We start from the raw sequence: 25655 nt of genomic DNA on the forward strand, positions 1-25655 counted from the left end.
TCAAACAACTTCTAAGAAAATCAAAGAACATTTTATTTCTTTGACAATACTTCCAACACTTGAACACAGAAGTGAACTTTCCCTGTGGTTTTAAGAACTTAAGAGCACAAATGAATCCAACATAAGGCAAATGCGCATGTCAAATCTTCCAGGTCTATGAGAAACAAGGAGTACAATCACTACAGCTGTATGCATAAAACACTTGCACACACAGCACAAGTAATAATTCACTTTGGATGACCAATCTCACTTACATGCTGCCAGCTGGATGCTGTTCATTATCAAAATATACCGTCTTCACTTGTGAGATGATGGCCACTGTAAAGGAACACTTTGCCATTTGGGAAATCCTATTGTTTGACTTTATCAACGCCAGATAAGAAGATTTAGACCAGTATCATCTTTGTGAGGTTAGCATAGAGACAGGTCGGGGTCCAGGTTAGCACAAACTAGCAAATAGTAGGCCTACCTCATGAATTCCATGCCATTCTGCTGCCTTCCCTATAGCAATGATAGCTACCCTAATTGTGCAAATGATTAATCCAAAAAGAGTGAACTGTACTGAAGAGATGACGCTAAATCATCTGATAGAAGACATGGAAGAATTCTCGATTTGGCACGATAGATAGAAAAGTCATGTGCAAAGGTACCAGGTGCAATCTAAGTGTTCACAAACTGTAGCTGATTCACATTTGGCTTTTATCCCCTTCAATGGAGACCCTTTAACATGCACCAGAACAGAAACAAATAACTGGCATGAATCGAAGGCTAACAAAAGAAAAAAGAAAGTACACAGATCATATCCAAAGAAAAGCATGGGTTGTCTATGTTTTATCTTGTTTTTCGCATTGTTACATTTGGAAGAGTGCTTTGGGCTATGGGTCAGCATTACAGAAGAGGTGAGAAGTACTTCTGCTGGAGTATTGTGAGACACTCAAGATCATTCTGGTCTGGCTATTTTCATGTATCAGTGGTCTGAACCCAGCATAAATTCTATTAAACAGAGTTTAGCCCTGGCAAAATTAGGTCTTGCTTACTGCGATCCCTGCAAACAACTAAAGGTCTTCACTGTGCACCAGGGATACTTGGTACTAAGCTATGCTAAACACTTCCTGGATGCACAAAGATAAACCTGATGCCAATCTTCTGTGACTTTGCGGAGTCTTCCCAAACCGAGTGTTCCTTAAATATTATGGCACAACCTGTCTATGCACACCGACAAAATAACCATTCAGAAGTCGGTTAAAGCATACCTCAATCTGAATACAAATGAAGCACAAGTAGAAGTCCACGTTTTTACACTCAAAGAGCACATTTCACTGTTGCACCAAAAGTAATACAAAGAACATCTAGCATAGTCATCATCAGTCATATTATTATTGTTTCCCCAAGTTGTGATTTTTTCTTTTTTGTTTTTTTGTTGTTGAAACAACCATCACAAAGGACAGTATTGTGCTAGTTCTTTAGCAACAATGACCTGAAGAGTAACATCTTCCACTAAACTGACACAGTAGGAACAACAGACCTTAAATCTCGTGTTAAGGTTACTAAAATGCATACAGTGAAACCATATCCAGAAGAGAGGACTACACAATAATACTGTTTTACAGAAATACTCACACAATATTTCCAACAGATCTTTAGGGATAGGTACTCCTGTTTTGCTTACAGTCAATCACATTTTTGAGGTAATAACTTCAGGAAAAAGAGGGCAAAACATTTGATTTTTCTTCAGATTTTGAAACAATTTACCAAGGAAAATAAGAGAAGGCCTCACACACATAAAACAATAAGAACACCGTATCATTACTGAATGTAGATACACACACGCTCACACACTTAGTTTGTCGTATTTCCACGTACACTAAACCACAAAACAATGTTCAAATGTATGCATTATTACAGAGAGATACTGTGGCTTACATTCACATGGTTTCTCTGAAAGGATGAAAAGTGGACGTTTTCTGTGCTCCATAGATGATGGTGGGGTCAGGTGGGGAACTACGGGCATAAATGGAGGAACATTCCTCTCCTGAGAAGGGGTAAGGGAGGATTTTATTTTTCCGTTTCTTTTCTTTTATGACATACTCTCACACCTTTTCAGCAAAGAATCCGGGGGTCTAGGGTAATAGCCGGTGGTGCAGGGCTTATCAGGGGAAAACCTGGGAAACTTGTAATCCAGAGGCAGATCTAGAAAGAGGAAAAATCAAATAGGAAAGTCAGCTGCAAGTGATCACAATTGGTTGGTTTCACAATGGGTTCACCCGAAACCTTGGCTGATTGTGACCCACACCCATTTTCACTCCTTGGCTCTTGTGATTAGGTAGAGGATCAGTAGGGGGTCCATGACCCTCTTAGGCCATGTCCACACTAATACATTTTCATTTGAAAACGCATTTTTTTCTCTCCGTTTTGGCATTCCGTCCACACTGAGACAGCGTTTTCGTTCAAGGAAAACGCAGCGTTTTGAAAACGCTGTTTTTGCGTCGCAGCGTGGACAGTGAACCCGGAGCCTTTTCGAAAACAATGACACATTTTAGTCATGTGATGCAGTCATGTGACCACGTTTCATGCATGCGCAGTACTGGAACGTAAGCGTTTTCGGCCGTTTCAATGCAGACGCACAACTCTGTGAAAACGACTAAAAACAATAGTGTGGACGTGGAGCGTTTTCAGATGAAAGAGCTGTTTTCAAATTTATCCGGGCTAGTGTGGACATAGCCTACACTCCCATAGGGATTATAGCGCCTAAAATCTGGGACACAGCACCAGTTGTTCTTAGAACTGAAGAAGCTTCTCGGATGAAATATCTTCAAGAAATGTAAAGAAGTCCAGATACTTTTCTTTCCAAGCTCCTTAGACTACAATGACCTAGATGATTGAGAATTTTCACAAACATACCAATACATACATGAACTGGCAGTATCTTAACACTGGGCTCAGGTTTTGTCTAACCCTAACTCTGTTACTTTTAGAGACAGACAAAAAATAGCTTTTAAGGCTTGGAATAATTTTTTGCTCTCCAAGATCAAGGAGCATATTGCTGAGGCTTAGGGTTAGGATACTAACTCGTGAAGACACCATAATGTCTCCTATAGACCAGCCCTGAACCATACCTGCTTTATAATCCTCTTTGACTACAGTGGGTTTCATAATTTGCAAAATACATTTCAAACATATTCAGTAAGAATTTAAAATAGCCACTGAACCCAAAGACACATTAGGAAAGGGTTTAATGAGGTCATAGAGCAAGGGAGCTGAAGGGTAATCTTCCCATAAAATCCTAGATTTATTTTATCCAACCAGAAGAGTCGCCACCTGCTGGCCATTATAAATAATGCAGATGTTAGGCACGTCCACATTTGCTTCCCCTTTCATCATGTAGGCCCATCCCTTCTTCTATATATAGTCCATGGTAAAGATTTAAACATCCCCATCACCCGTTAGCTTTAACAATGGGATGATTTGACATTCACAGTGGCCAATGGTGCAGGAAGGTGGGAGAGGAGCCCAAAGTTAGAACTGCACTTTTAATTCTAGAAGTGTTTGTGTTGGCCAGAGGGGCCGATGGCGCGATATGGCAGCCTCACTTCTGTCAGTCTGCCCCAGGGCAGCTGTGGCTACAACCGTAGCTTGCCTCCACCAGTGTGTGAATGCGAGAGTGAATGAATAGTGGCATTGTAAAGCGCTTTGGGTGCCTTGAAAAGCGCTATATAAATCCAATCCATTATTATTATTATTATTATTAGCCTTCCTTTTTTTCCCTTTGTTACTCATGCACATGTGACATTTTGTCGTGTCTGCCTGTAGAACAAGTCTGAAAATGCGTGCCATCATAACCACGTCCCCAACTGCATAAGAGCCTACTTTTCACCATTGACAATGAGAATAAACACTGGATTTCCCATGTGGTGGACAAACATTTCTTAAGAACTAGTTCACAGAGACCATAACCCAGGCCTGACATGATATTTAGTCAAACAGTGTTGTGGTTTTTGTGCAGTCACAATACAAACTGTTCCAAGTAGATCACAGCAGGAGGTACCACACACACACACACACACCACACACACACACACACACACACACACACACACACACACACACACACACACACACACACACGCCAGGATAACATCAATGCAACACATCAAAAAAGACATTTCTTGGCAACCTTTGTGGACACCTGCACTTTGATGAGGGAACCACAGATCACATTTTCCCAGGATCTGCTCTGCAGCACACTGCTGCTTGGTAAGAGTTATTTTAACTTTGTCTGCACATCTGTGTCTGCTTCTGTCCCTGTTTGGGTTCATGTGAATGTTTCTCTGATGAAGTAGAATAATGGAGATGTCTGATACGAGGACTTTTTTGTATACCTAAAGGATGTAGGTTTTTTTTACAATTTTAACACAATAAGTTTGATTCTCAGTTTTTTTACCATATGTGTATATAAACATCTCACTAGAACAGAGTTACCTGTACCTGTTTGTGTTTTTTTTTTTTTATAAATAATTAAAACCCAGTGTTTACCAAGACCTTTTTTGATAAGGCTTCAGTGACTGGTAGCTTAATCAACTTCAAGGCTAGGATTCAACTAAAGAAGTGGCATTTTTATGTTTGAGTGATTCATGGGTCAATGTTAAGTGGCTTAACAAACAAACAAAAACATCCCTCTAAAATTTATCAGGTAAAAGGAGTTTTGGCTGCGTGCACATGTGGCAAATAAATCAATCAGAGATATTCCTGATCTTAAATTGTTTTGTGTACAAAGCACTCCTGTCCACAGAATCGGTTTCTTCCATTAGAACTTCTCCACCAACATGGGCCAGAACCAAGAGCTGTCAAAGGATATGTAGACGTGCTGGAATGGGCTACAAGACCATCAACAAGAAGTTGGGGAGAAGGTGACAACAGTTGGTGTGACTATTTGGAAATGAAAGAAATAGAACATGGCAATCAATCACCCTCGGTGTAAAAATCTGTGCAAGGAGTAACATAAGAAAGATGGAGGGGCTCTTTAATGATATAAATGAAGTTGGGACCGCAGTCCCCAAGAACACCACTCTACATTATAATGAACTGAAATCATGCAGCACCTGCAAGGTCCCTCTGCTAAAGATGGCGTGTGTACAGGCACATCTTAAGTTTGCCAGCGAACAGCTAAATGATTCCGAAAAGGCTTGGGAGACAGTGCTGAGGTCAGAAGAAACTAAAATCAAGCTCTCTGGTATTAACTCGATCCATTGCGTTTAGAATAAAAGAACAGTTCAGTATGACCCAAAGAACACCATCCCCACTTTCAAGCATGGAATTGGAAGCATTATACTTTGGCCAATCGACGGGACCAAGTACCTTAAAATTTTGGACAAGAAGCTCCTCCCCTCAGCCAGAACACGATAACAATGATAACAATGATCCAATACAACAAACCTCGTGTTAGGTCAAACCTGGTGACCACTTACAAAACATGTCTTACTGCTTTGCATGCCAACAAGGGTTTCTCTTTAGACATGTTTTGCTTGGGGAATCAAACACTTATTTCACTCTGTGAGATGAAAATGAATTTATAATATTTATGTATATTTATTTAGTATTTTTGGTTGATATTCTATTTCTCTACTATACAAATCAGAAACTGTCTTTGTAAGTAACCAAACTTACAAATTCAGCAGTGGGTCAAATGATCATTTCCCCCACTGTGTAAAGAAAAGAAAGGTAGCTCACTTTTGCACAGGAGTGTAAAAGGAACCCATTGTCATAGAAAAATACTTGGTCCTGTCAGCCTTTCGGGTTATTGTAGAGGGTAACAAATACATGAGCTCTAAATAAAGGGCTGTTCCCTGTTCCCTAACCCTGTGTTTATATTAATTTGCTCTGTATTTCACATCACTTTCAAATGTATTTCCATCGTTTGTCTCCTTTCACATACCTGCTATGTGCTCAACACTAGGGATGGCCATGGTGCTGTATTTGTGAATGCAGTGGCAGCACCAGGTCAGCTTCTGGCTCTCCTCATCCCCTCCTCCACTTTTATGCACATCAACAAAGTAAGAACCCCACTGGTTGGACACAGCAGAGGGTGACTTCATGCCCTGCTCCTGTTGAGACAGTTGATAGAAAAGCCAAACTATGCAACACTGTGTTCATTTTCAGACAGGTACAGACTTGTTTACATGTAGGAATTACCACCCTGAGCACACAGAGGATGATGAATCTCTAAACTGGTTTCAAGCCAGCCAGCTATGATGAGGTTTTTTTTCTTTAGTGCTGAAATGAATCACTATTACTGAGAAATGTATTGCTGTGTTAGTCATAATCACTTGTACATTTTGCAAGCAGATTCTGCTGATGAGCAGCAACATTAGGATGTGGTGTTTAAAATAAGTTTGATAACACACTGATCTTATGAGCCTTAAAGATATCAGGAAATGTTGCATAACAGAGATTTACCAGGTGATAAAATAGAAAAAAGGAAAAAGCCCAAGCTGCTTATGATGTTAAGACGTGTTCCAATTACTTTAAAAAGAATATTTTATTTATAATATTAATGTATATATTGGTATATTGGGATATATTCCCGTCTCACTGGTACAACATGAGCATGTAATTAAGTAACTGTTAATGTTGGCCAGGAAAAGCATTATGTTGAGATGGGTGGGGACTGAGCCTCCCTCCATTTCTCTATGGAAGTCGCTCATCATTGAAGTTATGACTCTGATCAGGCTGGGACACTATATTGATGGGAGCTCCCGAATTTTTGTGGACAAATGGAAGAAACCACTGGAAGCACTGGGAGTAACCGGTAAACTGGATCCTAATGGACAACAATTATCGACATAATGTTGTAATATTCTAGTGCTGTGTAGTGTTATTATTTTGGATGTGAACCAGCCTTGTATTTGTTGGGGGAAAAAGTTAAATAAAAGTACAAAAAAAATAAAAAATAAAATAATAATAATATTTTAAAACAAAAAAAGGCAAATTGCGCAAAAGATTTATGAAGATGGGGGAAAACATGAAATGCACTAAAGACTAATGATGGTTGACCGTGAAACAAGATGAAAAATACCAAGCAGGCTTCACACTACTTAGTTTTGATCTTTGATAATGCTCAAAATAAAGACTGCAAACCACAGGAAAAGGAAGTTTCTTATCACAAATGATGTTCTATCTGTGTCAGTAACACTTGTTTTATCAGCACTACCAATATCTCTGACACTTAAGTTCTTGTTTAATTCTTTTATTAAATGGAAACGATTACATGAGCTCTGTTACAGTCTCCTTCATGTTAAAGTTGCCAACGTAACATGATAAATTAACTAACAGCCTAGTAAAAATGGTCTCTACATTTAACTATTGCTAACTGCTCTAGTTACTCAGCACTAGCATTTGTTCTAGCTTAGCTGAAAACCTCCTAATGGCCAGAATACCAAACTCAGGGCTATAAAATGGTCAACCAAAAACTATAATGGATATAATGATAAAAGAAAGATAAAGATAAAAGATAAGTAGGGCAAAGAATGGTTTCATCCCAAGAAAGTTACAAAAAAGCTGGATTCCTTGACATGACTAGCTAGCTAGCTTAGTGGTACCTAGTAACTGAGCATAACAATTAGAATATTATGAATATATTACATTATGTAATATATAACGGAGTGAAAGCCAGTCTTAATAGTATATCAGAATGTATGCTAATGTTACCAGCTCTATCCTAACCCTTACAGAATTTGGATTGTAGTTAAAGGGAGGTAACAAGGCACTCTGTAGTTAGTTAGGGCCCAACAGTGAATTTGTGCCCTGATGCCTCATATATGATTAACACTGCAGTGTTCCTACTAACTAGTTTGGTTTCTTATTAGTAATAACAGGACAAACTAAAGTCCCACTAGATATATTTTAAAACTGAATTATTCAGAGGTCAAAGACTCCATAGTAAGTCTCCCTATACAGTCTATTTTACTAATTTCTTTAAAGTGTGCACTGTACATCTGTGGGCTTTTTCTGTATGTTGGAAAAAATAAGTTCTTGGTTTTAATACACGAGCAGTAAGTTAGATCAGGGTGTTTTGGGTAAATGTGACCGCTTTACTCCATCGCATCTAATTTTGCTCTTCCTTCCTTTACTGCAGTAAAGTACAGTGCAGAGTGCCCTTCAAAACGAAAATGAGGAAATGTTCTTATCCTGGTGTTTCTTGCCAAAAGATGTGCTGACGCCTTATTTTTTTGTCTGAGGGGATGTTAACATCCTGCTGCTTAATATCCTCATTGAACTGTGACCAAGAGGGCTGATATGTATTTATTCATTTCTTTACAATTTCCTTTCTACACGACAGAAGTTAAAAACCTGATATGATCCATAATTTGCCTTTAAAAACCTTTTATTTCATAACTGTGTCTCAGCAAGCCTGCCTCACAAGTTCTTGAATGGATGTTTTAAGGTCAAACACAGTTGGGCAGTATTCTCAACTTTTTGGACTATTAAAGCAAAATTAAAATAAAGTCACTTACGTTTTTCTATCCTACAGCAGTTTTAGAGCAGCTGATCTCAGTGCCAGACTGCTTCTGCAGATCCATCAGCTGAAGTCATATTCTTTAGTTCCAGTTGGAAAGTCGTATGTAGCACAAACTATTTACTTGTTGCACATCTGCAAGCTGCTTTGGAACCTATTTCAAACTATAACGCCTCCTTTTGAGTATTGTGCTTTGTTAGATTCAAAGTCATCCAAGATTTTTAGTACATAGACCTATGGTATCAATTTGAAACAACTATGTTGCTTTATTCCTGAGTTACTGCATTTAAATCTTGAGTTTCCACGTTGCCTGCCCACCTGCCTGGTAGGCTGATGACAATACCCCGTCAGCCTTTTACAGCTGAGGGGTAAGAACTATACTTAAAGAAACCAGAAGGAGTCAGACACAAGTTCAATTGACAGCAGATTTGAGCCTGCATATACAAACACAAAGTCCACAAGGTGTCAGAAGGCTAGAGCTGGGGGTAGGGAATGACTGCTATATAACTTACCTCAAACTTTCCCTTCTTCTCCAGAGGCTCCACTTGCGCCTCATTGGACAATGCCGCTTCACTCTTTGGGACGCCCTCCCCCTCCATTTCTTCCACTATCATCACCGTCTCCCACTTCCCAAAGCTGCTGGCAGGGAACATGTCTGATCTCATGCTGTCACCGAAATAAACTACCTGCAGGGTGAAAAATAACAGCCTGGTTACTCTCAGTGAAACAGAATTCTTGCGTAGGCTTAGTGAAAGTCAGTTAAACTGGTTTTTATCTTCTTTTAACATTCACAATGATGACGGTAGCATGTATGAATTCTGACCTATTTCCCACACAGACAAAAAAGGGTTTCACTGGTGATTGATGTTAAGAGGTTAAAGCCCTCCAAACTGGAGTGAGGAACTCAGAATGCAGGAGTTTAAAATGAAATGACACAGACCTACTGACACACAGAAGATGGGAAAAGGGCATTAGAGTAACAAGTAGTATAAAATGGAGAAGACTAGAGGTCAGTTCACAGGAATACTACACAGATACATACAGTTTACAGTTGCTGGAATTTTCTACATCTCTTTTATCCTTTTCACACAAGCCCTCAAAATAGTATATGTAAAATCAACTGAATAATCAAATAAAACAATAATAGACTTGGAGGGACTTTATACCATTTCACATTCAAAAAACTCTAAGGTTCTAAAATGTTGATGGGTTCCCTCTAATTCCACAGCATTTCTGTTGGATTAAGGCCAAAGTTTTGACTTGGCTTTATCATTTTACACTCTTTGGTAATATTTTAATATTTAATAATATTTTGCATTGTGTCATGTCTTATTGCACAATTCACTATCCTTTTTGATTTATTTAGAAAACATTCACTCCATCAGTGATGACAAGCTGTCAGACCCAGATGTAGCCAAACAGGTCCAAACCATGACATTACCACCACCGCGTTTCACAGATAGGCTAAGATATTTAACCACTTTCATTTAGTTAACATAATTTTTGGAATGAAAACTGAAAGTACATCTCATTTGTCTTTAAAACACAGTTTCAACAGATCTGCAGATGGCAGAACCGCTCTGTCTGGAAAGCAGTGTTTTATCCCTGTCATGCAAACCAGTCTAGCTCAGTTTATACCTAATGGTGGTGTATTTAATGGTCATATATAGCTAAGCTGATTAGTGTAGCAATTCTGAGTCTAGTACGTATTACCGTTTCTACCCAAACCCAATATACAATGATGTAAACCCATACTAGCCGAAACAAATAGTGATCACACACACATATCTCTGCAAATATATGCGTGTTAGATACAACTAAATCAAACCAGAAGGCCATAAAGAGTATGTAAGGCATTCCAGTAGCTGGGGGTTGTCTCTCTCCTCACAGCTCTGTGCTGTGACTCAAGAGCTCCCTTTCACATGTAAACAAACAGACCGGCTAATCTGGGGGGCTGCAGCCCGGAGCCTGTGGTGCAAGGACTGCAGGAGTTATATTTCCACTAACTTTCCCAGAACTGGCCACAGCTGATCCTCGAACCCCAGAAACATCCTGCACCTCTCATTGCTAAGCAGTACTGCTGCCAGAGTTGTGGGATCACTATGATAAATATTTAGAGAGGCCAAGGATTCCAGCACAGAGAAAATATATTACAGATAGACTCATTGTTGATGAATACAGTTACACCGACCTCAACTACACTAAGCTCTGCATTAGGGGAAGACCTATAAAGAGAATCAGACTCCAGGCTATGGTTAAATCAGCCAGGCAGACACCTCTTGGTTTGTAAGCATAACGATCACACTGTTCATTGGTTATAAATGCACCCTTTAGTTTTTGTATTTTATTCTTAATTCTCAGCTGTCAAACTTGCTGTGCCGCAGCACAGCTGGTGTTCTAGGAACGGTTTCTTGACCTGATTTCTCTCCAATATTACGATTGGCTAACACAAATACATTGCACTTTTTGCATATAGAACATTTGTGAAAAATATATGGTGGTGTTGGTAGGAATTTCAAACAACATGAGCAGCATCGTGGAAATCCTAAAGGCCTGTGGTACGTAGCTCACTAATAGAGATTCAGTGACCAGTAAGACGCCCTAGCTTTAGGGAAGACTTATTAGAGCAACAAACTCTTTTTCCAGACTAAATGAAGACCTCCTAAATTAGTGAGATGCAGTTCCTCTCCAGTGTACAGGTTATCTGGCGCAAATTAATTAAAATGCTATACAAGTAGAACTGAATTCAAAGTTACTTGACGTGCCATCTTATAATACCAAAGTTTTTCAGGATGAATTCTGCAGAACATGTAAGCATGGAACTTTATCTGGTCATGCTTCATTATGTAAGTTGAAAGCCAACCAGAAAATCTAGTATTAATATAAAGTTTGCAGGTGAAAGACTAGGAATCCAATGGGATTCCTTCATGGCAAAAAGCTGCACATGAAAGTTTCCCCTTGGTCAAGTTATGAGAATCAGCCATGTGGGTCTGTAGTTCTTTTATCAGGCAATCAGGCAATGCAAACATATAGAATGACCTTAATGAGGCCATTGTGCTACAGGCAGCATGGAGCCTGGAGCATAAGGGGGGTGGGGGCAACAGACATTTTGTCAGTTACACTCGCAGAAACCAGACATTTCTCTTAACTCGTGAAACACTGCCAGCAGAATCAGTACACATGTTTTTTTTTTCCTTTTTAACCTGTGCCGCTTTTCCCAAAACAACACAGGGAACACAGAATGAACTACCCATACCCAAAGAACCTGTCTGATCATGTCCGATCAGTCCAGTCACAACCCCAGTAGTTTCAGCAGTGTCCTGTAAGTCAATTGTAATCTTCCTTGAATGCCTCTATTCAAGCCACCTGCCTTAAGTCCTGTCAGGTGAAAGTGGAGAGAACTGAAAATACAGAGTGCCTCAGGTCAACCCAGAGGAGTCTTTAAAGCAGCTATAAGTGCAGGTTGACACTAAATTCCACAAGAGCTTTCTCCACATGGCTGAGGAACAGGGGGAGCATTGAGCACAGGAGTGGGAGGAGGGGAAAGAGGAACTTTCGATGTGGATGGTGATGAGTATTACTACCTGGACTTGGGTTTGCCCAGTGCAGTGCTGGCTGTGCCTGATCTATTACAGATCATTTCTCCTGCCCTAACTTATTTTGTCAGTTTAGATAGAAAAAGTTTATCTGATTATTTTTAAAAGAAAAGTTACATGCTCTTATGGTTCTTAAGGCATTGTTGGCAGCTAAACTACAGATTTCCTTATTCCTCTTATTTCCAAAAGCAAGAAAGCTTCATAGGAAATCATAAAGTGCTAAAAATTTATACATCACCATACCACAACAACCGTAGTAGAAGATTTATATTTCACACACATTGATTTATATTTCAATGTGTACAATGCAGGAATGTCTTAAAGACATAAAGACCTGGATGGCCGCTAACTTTCTGCTTCTTAATTCAGATAAAACTGAGGTTATTGTACTCGGCCCTGAAAATCTTAGAAATATGGTATCTAACCAGATTCTTACTCTGGATGGCATTACCTTGGCCTCCAGTAACGCTGTGAGGAACCTTGGAGTCATTTTTGACCAGGACATGTCCTTCAACGCACATATTAAACAAATATGTAAGACTGCTTTCTTCCATTTGCGCAACATCTCTAAAATTAGAAATATCCTGTCTCAGAGTGACGCTGAAAAACTAGTTCATGCATTTATTACTTCCAGGCTGGACTACTGTAATTCATTATTATCAGGATGTCCAAAAAACTCGCTGAAAAGCCTTCAACTAATCCAAAATGCTGCAGCAAAAGTCCCGACAGGGACTAGAAAGAAAGAGCATATTTCTCCTGTTTTGGCTTCCCTTCATTGGCTTCCTGTTAAATCCAGAATTGAATTCAAAATCCTGCTCCTCACATACAAGGTCTTAAATAATCAGGCCCCATCTTATCTTAATGACCTTGTAGTACCATATCACCCTATTAGAGCACTTCGCTCTCGCTCTGCAGGCCTACTTGTTGTTCCTAGAGTATTTAAAAGTAGAATGGGAGGGAGAGCCTTCAGTTTTCAGGCCCCTCTTCTGTGGAACCAGCTTCCAGTTTGGATTCGGGAGACAGACACTATCTCTACTTTTAAGATTAGGCTTAAAACTTTCCTTTTTGCTAAAGCATATAGTTAGGGCTGGACCAGGTGACCCTGAATCCTCCCTTAGTTATGCTGCAATAGACGTAGGCTGCCGGGGGATTCCCATGATGCATTGAGTTTTTCCTTTCCAGTCACCTTTCTCACTCACTATGTATTAACAGACCTCTCTGCATTGAATCATATCTGTTATTAACCTCTGTCTCTCTTCCACAGCATGTCTTTTATCCTGTCTTCCTTCTCTCACCCCAACCGGTCGCAGCAGATGGCCGCCCCTCCCTGAGCCTGGTTCTGCCGGAGGTTTCTTCCTGTTAAAAGGGAGTTTTTCCTTCCCACTGTCGCCAAAGTGCTTGCTCATAGGGGGTCATATGATTGTTGGGTTTTTCTCTGTATCTATGAAGCGCCTTGAGGCGACTTTTGTTGTGATTTGGCGCTATATAAATAAAATTGAATTGAATTGAATTATGTGAGCGAAAATCACATTTCACATTTCTGAATAAATGTCCAAAAACAGTTCTACTCGTGTTAAATTTTTTAAGTGTTTACTTGGATCAATTGTGAGCTTTCTGAAAAATCAGTATAAATTGTGGTTGCCTGTCAGTGGTGTTAAACCCCATTTGCCCAGCCACTAACCAAGCCACTGTCAAAGTTCTTGTCTTAACATCACAATGTCACAGTGTGTGTCCCAGGGTTCTGATGTTCTGGCGGCTGGCTTTTGCCCTCTGATAGGGTCTCCTATGGCAAATTGGTCCTGCGTGAGAGACCAGACAAAGAGCAATTTAGAAGACCCTTATAAGCGTAAGATCAAGGGAACAGGTTGGGGAACAGATCCTAACTGTCATCTGCGCTTATCTGCCAAACGACAGTTCAGAGTACCTGCCTTTTTGGAGTTCCTGGGTGGGTTGCTTGAGTGTGCTCCACCTGGGGATTCTGTTTTCTTACTGGGAGACTTTAATGCTCATGTGGGCAACAACACCAAGACCTGGAGGGGCTTGATTGGAAAGAATGGTCTGCCTGATCAAACCACAGTTTGTCCTTAATGAACACCATGTTCGAACATAAAAGTGTCCATAAGTGCACATGGCACCAGGGTCCCTGAGGTAGATGAGGTTCGCCCTGAGTTCCTTTGTCACCGATTCTGTTCATAATTTTATTGACAGAATAGCCAGACGTAGCCAAGTAATGGAAGGCTTCCACTTGGGTGGTCTCGGAATCGCATCTCTGCTTTTTGTAGATGATGTTATTCTTTCGGATTCATCAGGGCATGTCCCACTGGTAGAAAGCCCCAGGACATGCTGGAGAGATTACATCTCTTGGCTGGCCTGGGAATACCTTGGTGTTCCCTCGGACAAACTAGAGTAGGTGGCTACGGAGACGGAGGTGTGGGCTCCGTCTCGGAAAAGGAGATGGAGCCCATCTATTTTCTTCTCCTTGTCCGGGACAAGGAGAAGAAAATAGATGGATAACATACATTATTAATTGCTTGTAGAACATTCAAGTGTAATCATTGAGCATACATATTTATATTTCATTGTATTATGTGAAAATCTATCAAATTTAAAGGGACATGATTGTTCCAAATTAGGTCCTTTTAGACACAATTATACATCCCTGTGAGCATACACAGACACACTGGATTATTTAACAGCTTTTTCCTTTAGATGCATTCCAGTATGGGACAGCTCTTCTCTCTACAAAAAGCCACAAGCCAAAAAGCTTTCATTGTAACGTCTAATGGGAGATTTGTGGCTGGCTTGTAGTTAGACTGTTGAGAGCAGAGATGAGTCAGCATTTTTTCTGGTCTATTTTGTCTGGCATTTTTCCTTTTATGTAGTTGTACCCTGTGCCCTGTTTTTGACTAAACTGTTGCTTTGATGCCACTTTATTGCTTGTTTTTCTGATACAATTTCATAATTTCACACAGATGGAAGCTTATTTGTCTGGAAGACAGCTGCATTACTTACCAGACACCAAATATAAGCTATTGTCTTATAAATACCTACATCCATCCATTCGCTTCCGCTTATCCTTTTCAGGGTTGCGGGGGGCGCTGGAGCCTATCCCAGCTGTCATAGGGCGAAAGGCGGGGTACACCCTGGACAGGTCGCCAGTCTGTCGCAGGGCTAACACATAGGGACAGACAACCATTCACACTCACATTCACACCTAGTGGCAATTTGGATTATCCAATTAACCTATCCCCACAAGCTGCATGTCTTTGGACGGTGGGAGGAAGCCGGAGTACCCGGAGAGAACATGCAAACTCCACACAGAAAGACCCCGGCCTGATGGTGGAATTGAACTCAGGACCTTCTTGCTGTGCGGCAACAGTGCTAACCACCGTGCCACCGTGCTGCCAAATATTCACGTTTACATCCAACCATTGTCATTTCTGATCTTGTTCCCTCCCAACTAAAATCTTGTCTGTATTATATAGCGCTTTACTAGTCCCTAAGGACCCCAAAGCGCTTTACATATCCAGTCATCCACCCATTCACACACACATTCACACACTGGTGATGGCAAGCTACATTGTAGCCACAGCCACCCTGGGGCGCACTGACAGAGGCGAGGCTGCCGGACACTGGCGCCACCGGGCCCTCTGACCACCACCAGTAGGCAACGGGTGAAGTGTCTTGCCCAAGGACACAACGACCGAGACTGTCCAAGCCGGGGCTCGAACCGGCAACCTTCCGATTACAAGGCGAACGCCCAACTCTTGAGCCACGATCGCCCCACGTCAAAAAAATCGGATTTGATGCACTTTCGCCTGCAGTGTGAACGTAGCTTAGATATCACCCTGGGTCAACACACCTGAATCAAATGATTAGTTCATTACCAGCTCTGGAGAACTTCAAGACATGTTGAGGAGGTAATTTAGCCATTTAAATCAGCTGTGTTGGATCAAGGACACATCTAAAACCTGCAGGACACCGGCCCTTGAGGCCTGGAGTTGGACACCGCTGCTCTAGACCACTTTAAAAATGTAAAAGAAACCCTGGCTCCTTGGAAGGATCTGTATGTACATGACAGAAAATAAGGTTCCCCTTAGTCTTGCCAATTAAACAAACCACTGTTGTGTGGGACTGAATGTTGGTTAACTGTTGTTTTCTTGAGGGAAAGAAGTGTCTCTAAGAATGGCTTATACTGGCTCTATCAGTGAATTCTCAGCATGCTGTCACACCCCTGCCTTGTCAACAGTCATGCCAGGGGCCACGTTCCTCCTCTTCATCACTCTAGTGTGAATCTCCCTGAGCGTATTTATCATGAAGCCTTCATCTCTTTCAGTGCCTGCCAAAAGCTGAAGTTGGAGCTAACCTCAAAGTGAGCCAGAGATCTGGCTGCCTGCTGTAGTGTATAAGGTGGTTTGTGTACCTTGGGCTCTGGTTTCCCCGTCATTTTCTTGAGCAACTCGTGGAGGTGTGGCCAGTTGCCCTGGGAGTACCAGCCGGGTTTGTCCAGCGACGGCAGACCTTCGCTCTCCTCCACATCGTTCACTGCACAAGCAAAAATGGGTAATATAAAACAGTCGCAGCAGTTTGACCAACAAGCCAGCTGCTGCAGGAGCAGACACACCAGCAAAACCTCCAGTAATCCAGGACAAAACCACACAACTCAGTGGCAGAGGTACAGCGTCATTTGTGCAGGGAAACAAAGAGTAAATCTCAGTATTTGTGAAAAAACAGAACAGGGAAGTACAAATAGCATCTTATCCTCAGCTTTAATTTGTCTTTTAAATTACTTTATGATTCTTTACTAAGTCTTCAGAATCATTCAACCTTTTAAACCTCTGAGTTGATCATAGGTTGTAAATCTAACCCCAACACGACCCTCACCCTCTATTTCAAAGTCCAAAATTGACTTTTTTGAAAAAAGTTGGAATAATTATTTTCTTATTTACCCAATTGCCAAAATTTGGAAGAGCATTTTAATGAAAATCATACAACCACGAAAAATGACATATTCTGATAGCCCAGGCTAAGAATTTGAATTTGGGTTGCGACTGATGAGGATGTCGACCTCAGAAGGTTAAATTACAGTGCTATTAATCGGGCTAGATTTGCATCTCTTCAAATGTATAAGGCAGGATATGGAAAGATGGAATACATATCCGTTAGGATTTAGTGACAGGATAAATGTGATAAAGATGAATATCTTACCATGATTGCTATATTTATTCCTCTCTCTTCCGATAAGCATACCTCAAACCCAATTCTCAGAATGGGATAAGTATATATCTAGATTTGTCTGGGAAGGCAAGCGGCCAAGGGTACGATACACTACTTTACAGCTTACTAAGGAGAAAGGAGGAATGTCGCTTCCTAATTTAAAAGAATATTTCCGTGCTGCACAGATACGCCAGATAACATATTGGTGTAGTGATGATTACGGGGCTCGCTGGAAGGATGTGGAGCTCTCCACACTCAATGTCCCAATTCAAACAAACATGGGTATAAAAAAGATCCCTGAATACGTAACTAAAGACCAAGATAGGAACCCGATAATATCCTTTACATTAAATGTATTGTATGATACAGTAAAGGAGTTCAGAATTGGTAAAGAGCTTGGTTTGCTAAAATGGATAGCCTTCGATGAAGAATTTAGACCAGGAAAATTGGATCTTGGTTTTAAAAATTGGAATGAAAAGGGAATCACAGCAATTTGTTTATTAATCAAAAAAGGAGAAATTAAAAGTTTTGAAGAATTAAAACGGGAATACAACTTAAAAAACAAGGATTTTTTCAGATACTTACAGGTGAGAGATTACGTTAATAAAAACATAAAAATAGAGGAAGACAAAATCCATCCTATTATAAAAATAATTATACTGGCATATAAAAGTGTTATTCCAAGAACGGTGTCTACCCTATACAAATGTTTGATGGAATCAAGACAGGAATCAACTGTATATGTTAAAGTAAAATGGGAAAGAGAGCTGAGTGAAGAAATCACTGAGAGGGTGTGGTATGAAACATGGAAAGAACATAAGGTGGAGAGAATTCATCTGGAAAAATCAAATTCGCTATTTTATTACACCTAAGATTAAAAATAAACAAACCAATACACAACAACAATGTTGGAGGCTGTGTGGATGGGATGAACCAGACCATACACACATTTTCTGGAAATGCAGAAAAATTCACACTTTCTGGGTTAAAATTCACTCAGCTCTCTGTGATATATTAGGTTATATTATTCCTAGAACCTGCCTTGTTTTGTATCTAGGGTACTTGGAAGGTACTGTAGATGTAAAGGATCGTTACCTGGCTAAGATTCTCCTTTTGGCAGCAAAGAAGGCCATCACCAAAAACTGGCTTAAGACAGAAACACCAGGAAAGCAGCAGTGGGTAGCAATTGTGGAGGACATTATGGAGATGGAGAACCTTACATATAAACTGAAATTAAAGGAAGAACGCTTTTTGAAGGACTGGGGAAAATGGTTGACGTACAACGGAAGGGGAAAAAAGACTGAACTGAATGAAGATGAGCATACAAGAAGAAAAAAAAAAGTGAAATGAACGATGGAAATGTTTGACACCACAGGCATGTTTCCTTTTTTTTCTTTTGTTTTACTTTATCTTATTTTTCTAATTATTATTATATATGTATTTATATTTTTATACATATATTTGTTTGTTCCTTTTTCTTTCTAATTTCACTGTCTTGAGTTTGTGACCCTCTTTGTATTCTGTTATTCTGAAGAAACTGTATGCGTAATGGACAAGTGAGTTGTTCAAATAAATAAAATAAGAAGTAAGAAAAAAAAAAAAGACAATCGAAATGGTAGAAAACCTCTGAAGTTTCTGTTTGGTTTAGTTTGGTAACTTGATTCCAAATATTCCATGACTCTACAAAGACGTGAGCTGCTGTTGATAGAAACTGCATTTCGGCAGCCCTTATCTCAGCTCAGCACTGAAGGGGAAAATCAGACTACGAATGAAAGCAGCACAGTGAAGACTGCCATATTCAGATCCAGCCATGCCCCTCTTGTTTCAATCCAACCTTAACAAACACCACTTGTCAGCCAAGGTATTAACAAATCTCATCTTTTCTCTCCGAAAAGTCAGAGCCATGGTTCTGAGGAGGTAAAACACCCGTGTCATTTTCAGAATACAGAGCTTATGAATAACAACGCGAATAAGAGTTTTCCACTGGTTGGCTACAGGTTTGATGTTAGCAAAGAAGTTCCTTCTAGAGAAGCTGTTTGTTAGTGCAGATAATAAGCAAAAGTGGAACTGGGATACAGACATGTAATCCCCAATGTTTCAGTAATGATTAACTGCACGACGATCACAACATCACATTTAACAATGCTGGGGAGCTTCCTATAGATCATTTTCAATAACTGACTGTTTGAGTTTAAATTGTAAGAAATAAATGTGTGAAATTACAGAAAATATCCTGTAATTTTACACATTTATACTGTAAATATTTCATATAGTTATAAAAACTAATTCACAGCTTTAAGTATGTATTTTCTTACAGTTTTTTTTTGCTAAAATAAACTTTGTGAAAATGCAAATGTGCAAAAAGAAAACTTTCTGAAGCTGCTATATACTGTATGACTGTTTGACTTTCTGCAGTAAGCCTCCTTAGTCAACCTAAACAATGGCAAACGCTTGCTCCCTGTCTGAATTTACACTCTCCTCTCTGTGAAGCAGGATAGAGGGCTCACTGCATCTAAAACCCAGCAGCAGCATAATGATAAAAGGAGTCCTTCACCCTCTGCGATAAAAAAGACAGTGTTCCACAGAGCGAGTTCAAACTCAGGTTAAATATGCTAGAAACATTTTGACAGGAGAGAAAAAACAGTAAGACGAGGGATGAGCACCTGAACATCTGCGAATCCTCATGCACACGTGTATACTCAGCTGCAAGGACACTGGGGTATGAGAGTGATGGGGTCATGTGGTTTGGATTCAGAGCAGTGCAAATGGTGCAGCTGAGATAAGCAGCAGCTCTTAAGAAGTCCTGTTTCTGTAACACCAGTTTTTTCTTCTACTGGTGACGACTTTCAGGCTTCAGAAACTGACGAATTTGAACAGATAAAACTATCCTGTCCCAGAATGACAGGCACTTTACACTAAATTCAGTCATTCACACACAGGTGATGGCAAGCTACATTGTAGCCACAGCTGCCCTGGGGCGCACTGACAGAGGCGAGGCTGCTGGACACTGGCGCCACCGGGCCCTCTGACCACCACCAGTAGGGTCATCTACAAGTACACCATCCAGGTACTTGTAGAGTACTTTTATGTAGTGTTACCTAATCTGCAGATGATGAGGGAGTAAATGCAATTTGTGAATCTGAATGTCTTCAGAATATAGAAGGAAAGTGGACGTTGTTCTTAAACCAATCATTTACGAGCTAATGATCAGCTCTGCGCGCTCACCTTCATGACAATGAATTGAGCTTGCTTGGTGGGTCTTCAACCATCAACTCTAGTGTAATAAATTTGAAGTGTTCTAAATAAACTTTATTGGCCAATAAAAATGAGAATATGTCAAGAGTGCAGAACAAGAAGCAACGATTTCAGTTTAAAAAAAAAGAAAGAATAGAGGCCAGATGCCGATGCTACTTCTGCCAGCGTGGCAAAGCTAAGGGCGAGGGAGAGAATATTTCAGTGAGTGGATCATCCCGTCTTCACACATAATGCATCCCCAGTCTTCTTGCTGGCAGCCAGATAATCCAGACATGGGGAGCATACCAGGAAACTACCCCTGTCCCAGGACACGCCTTCACCACCAGCATCTAGGAGCAGATGTCTGGGGTTGGGGCAGGTAGGAGAAGCTACATTGAAGCTGCAGATAGTGCTGTCAATAACAGAACGCACAGCTGTTTATAATATTCAGGTTAAATGTAAAATCTGTGGTGGTTATAGCTGGAGTAAGCTCTCATTCCCATCAATAGACTACTAAAGTAATAAAAGCCTGTTGTAAATGGAGCAGCACAGGTGTGGGGTTAGAACAGTTGATGTCAGAAAGAACTCCGGGTACTCTGGCTTCCTCCCACAGTCCAAACATAAGCAATTATTGGGGTTAGCTTAATTAATATTTCTACATTGTCCATAGGTGTGACTGTGAGTGTGAATGCTTGTCTGTCTCTGTGTGATAGACTGCCGACCTGTCCGGGGTGTACGCCGCCTCTCGCCTTAGGAATGTGTTTACTGAGGTCACAAGTGAGCCAAGGAGGTCAAGGCTCCCTTGCCCTTTAGTTTTGGTGACTAGCCAAGCTTGATATTCTTGGCTGATAAACTTGCATTCCACCCTCTTTTTTTCAAATAAGGTCACTTTCATAATGTAGAATCCAAAACCAGTGGGTTTGTCCATCCTTTAAACACTCTCAATTGCAAACTAAACATGAGCCAGTGTAGTTTGACCTGTTTTAGTCAAATCATCCACAGGGAATGGTATGGAGGAGCTTTTTACATCTGTAATTAAGCTTTGTCTTAAACTGAAAACGTCCAGAAACCACACCCAATAAGTTGGTGTTAATAACCACTAACGTACACTCTTATATGTCCTGAAACATTCATATTACAGAGGTCAGCTACAGTAAACTTACACAACACCATTCCTTAAAAAGTATTACCAGATCATTGGACTCAAAGTGATGCCACTTTGCTGTTTAATGTGGCAAAGCCAATATATTCAATTGCAGACATGCAGCAGTAATTACACAATATGACAAACACGTACAAGATAATTGAAAAAAGATGTTTTGTTTTTGTTTAATTAAAAGTACTTTTTATGTGATGGTACTCTTTAAAGTGACAGATTATTATTTTTATATATTTGAAATCATAATAATATTTTAATGTAACATTTAACAACATTTTGAAACCTCCAGTCGGTGCAAAATTTATATATTTGAGCCTTTTCTACAGATGTTTTCAAGGCTTAAATAACTGAGAAATGGGTGCGGTGATCTTTTACTTACCAAGGGTTCTAAAGGGCCTCTGCTGGGGCACCAAGGAGAAGAATCCTGGCTTAAGGGCATTTGTGATAATGATGTCAAATAGTTCCTCAAAGTCCTTCCTGTAACAGCCAGAGAAAACTCTTTAGACTCGACAACTCGTGGAAAGCATCCAAGTACACAAGTGCACACAGTGAGGCTGAATGAGCCTAAACAATCAGATGATACAGATGATAGAAAACACAGAGCAATAAACAGTGAAGAAATGCAGACTAAAGTAAACACCGACCTACAGTCATGAGGACTTTAGTATACATGTTTATGAGGAAGAATCTTCCTTATAAGGAGAGAAGCCAACAAGTGGCTCATGAAGCAAGACATAAATATTAGTATGTGCCAAGCTTTAATTGCTTCATGACAAAAGTGCTCATTATAGTACAGTACAGTATATAACCGTGGCAACAATGGGTTTCTGCACATTTTAACAATCATAATTCAGAACTCAAAAGTCTATTTGTACTGAAAAATATATTAATATAATTGTGATCCACACTTTGCAACTATATAATAGCTCTTCTGGGAAGGCTTTCCATGAGGTTTAGGAGTGTGTTTATGGGAAAGTCAGACAGTGATGTGTGACTTTGGAAAAGGAAGGGCCATCCCCAAACTGCCTACACTGGGTCAGGGACAAGGAGTTTAACCCTTTCATGCATAGTGGTCACTACAGTGGACAGCTATTCAAAGGCGGTTTTCTTGTATTTGTATCTGTGTTGATAGTATACTTGCATATAAACCACTACATTGGACACTGCTGTGTCACTCCATACCCTGCCACTCACTGGGTGACAGGGTTATATTTGTTATATTTGTTACATATATTGTTATAAAATATATTTAAAATATATATAAAAAATATTTTTGTTATGTTATAGTTCTTTCACATTTTATTTTAGTAGTTTGTCAAATTCATAAGTCAAAACGTATGTTGTCCACCTAAATGGACATGTAAAAACCTCTTTGAAAAGTGCATGTTTAAAAAAAATTAAGTTCAATTTTTTTTAAATTCAGTTTTGGCTGCCCATATGACCCACTCCCACATTAGCCAAAGAAAATGGATAAACATCTCAACTTTCAGTACTTTATATAAACCAGAAAACATGCTTGGTCAGTGGAATAAACAATCACAGAATCATGAAATGATGCTATTCTTCTGATAAAAAAAGTCTTCATCCAATTGTACCAAATAGTAATGCCCACTTCACTGGACGGTTGGTCAGTATTAGCTTGTACTCTCCTGTTGGACAGAGCTGGCTTTCCTGTGCTATTTCTGACAGCCTCGTGTCATTGGTGTTCAGCCACTATTTGCCACACAGCAACTACTGTGGGCCAGTGACGATTTTCTCTTGAAAAGGACGGTGGCATGATGACAAAGGAGAAGCCCCGTTTCTCAATAAAGTGCTTTCTTAACATATCACACATCATGTGCTGACATGACCCACCAACACATTTCCCTGGAAGAATACACAAACTTTGGCTGTAAGACAACCAAGTAGGATGTTAAAGCCAACTACCTCAATCAGCACAAACACTCCTCCCTAAACCACTTCAGCCTAATTTCTAAGTCTTACAACAGAAATCTGCTGACCTTGTAAAGGTCTGAGTGTGTGTCAAACACACACACTCAGACAGGCCTCTGCTTTCTGTGGAAGACGACAGGAAATGGTGTGAGAGGAGGACATCCAGAGCAAAACGGCTTTAACCTGAAAACTTCACATGGAGCAACAGCTTCAAGCAATGGAGACTGAAAAAAAACCAAACTATCGACAAGGCCAGAGAAGAGGATAAGAGCCGACAAAGAACAAGAAGGGCTTATCTAAGTCCAAACACAGCAGCAACGTGGACACTGTGTTGTTTCAAGGCCCAGTACTGCTGCTTGATCGAGTGTGAAATGGGGCTTAGGCTACAAAAACAAGGCTCTAACCACACTTTGTATAGTGCAGACAGAGGGAAGCTGGTAATGCACAAAGCCAGTGATTTGAACAGTAGCCCCACCGCTACAATTTAAAAACACAGACCTCATCAGCATCCTGCTGGGCAGGTTTAGAAAGGTCAAGGATGAGTGAGTTGAATGAAAAAAAGAATAGGTTAAAAGCCCTATTTGGACTGTTATGGTAAACAAAGCAGATGAGGTTCCAGCTTTGTTAATGGAGGTGCCAGTGTGAAGTATTGGTGTGGGCAGTCTTACCCCAGGATGTGTTCACAGATGAGCCTGCAGTAGTCACTATGGGAGCTAGTGATGAGGAGCAGAACCTGGCCAGCATTTTTCATGCTGCGCAGCCAGGTCTTGACAGAGTCGGAACAACGCTGCAGGTACAGGCCCGGATCCCTCTTCACACTTGGGAAGTATGTCCCTGCATCATCTGTGGGGAAACACAACAGTAGTAAGACAAGTGCACGCTATGTAAACAAAAGTTTACATACATGCTACTATTTCACATTCAGATTTCCACAATCTGACACACCTCGACAGAGACTCCAGTAACAAAGCTACAACAGTTATTTACTATGGTAATAGTTGATTACTGTAGCTGTGAAGCACTACTACCATGCCGCTTGGGGCTTCGTTATTACACACTGAGTGTTTCTTTTTCACTCTCCCTATGTTTATACACCTCTCTGTATTTAATCATTAGTTAGTGTTACTGTGGCTTTTGTCTTGTGTCACTCTCTTCATCTTTTCATCTCCAACTAGTCATGGCTTTGCCTCCCTGAACCTGCTCAGTTGAAGATTTCTTTCTTTTAAAAGGGCGTTTTTCCTTCCCGCTGTCACCAACTGCTTGCTCAAAGTGGGCCATTTAATTTTGGGGGTTTTCTCTATATTATTGTAGAGTCTTTACCTTACAAGACAAGACAAAGCCCATTGAGGCCATTATTGTTGTAATTTTGCACTATACAAATCAAAGTCAACTGAATTAAATTGAACTGAACTCATTTGTTATTTACAGTCCAATGCTAGAACGCCCTCAGCTGCTGAACATAACAGCATTTCCTTACTACCCACTGACCATCTCATTAAAATTGATCCCCACTGTAACATACGTGTAAGTTACAGTTGTGTCATAGAGCTAAACTGACAGCATGTTTCTGAGTGGCTAACACAGGTCTGTTTTTCCTCTGCTGTACCATCATACAGTGCAAATGTAACACTATATGGAAAGTACCAGCTGTTCACAACTGCTAACGTAGTGTCCATTTTTAAACAGGTAAAAATTTTATTGTCTAATCAGATTTTTTTAAGTAATCTGTGGTCATCTTTATCTTTTTACCTGATATAACACTTTAATAACAAAGGACAGCATGCTGACCTCCAGTTATGGTCACTTATTCTAGGATAAAATTCTTTCAGCTGCGTTAAAACTTTGATACAAGTAACTACCTGTAATGCAACGATGCAGAGAAACAACAAAACAAAGAAAAAGAAAACTGAAATCTGCTACCATAAATATGCCAGAGGAGTCTTTGGGTTACTGAAAGAAACCAGCACAGAGGGTAATCAATTAGCTTCTTCGCATATTGTTGCAA

General features: G+C 40.2%; 1 protein-coding gene across 1 annotated transcript in view; it reads right to left on the minus strand.

Annotated features, from left to right (window-relative positions):
* Nucleotides 1-1320: 1320 nt before the first annotated feature.
* nt5dc1 (5'-nucleotidase domain containing 1) overlaps nt 1321-25655 on the minus strand; it is a 62919-nt gene continuing 38584 nt past the window's right edge. The window contains exons 7-12 of the mRNA XM_005931032.3: nt 24319-24493; nt 22098-22195; nt 16532-16653; nt 9025-9198; nt 5933-6101; nt 1321-2190 (exon numbers count right to left, since the gene is read on the minus strand). Of these exons, the coding sequence (XP_005931094.1) occupies nt 2078-2190; nt 5933-6101; nt 9025-9198; nt 16532-16653; nt 22098-22195; nt 24319-24493 (851 nt within the window). The 3' untranslated portion in view covers nt 1321-2077. The remainder of the gene's footprint in view (nt 2191-5932; nt 6102-9024; nt 9199-16531; nt 16654-22097; nt 22196-24318; nt 24494-25655) is intronic.

Source organism: Haplochromis burtoni, unplaced genomic scaffold (genome assembly GCF_018398535.1).
Source record: "Haplochromis burtoni strain Fernald_Lab_line unplaced genomic scaffold, NCSU_Asbu1 Contig_103, whole genome shotgun sequence".
In the NCBI taxonomy this organism is placed as follows: Eukaryota; Metazoa; Chordata; class Actinopteri; order Cichliformes; family Cichlidae; genus Haplochromis; species Haplochromis burtoni.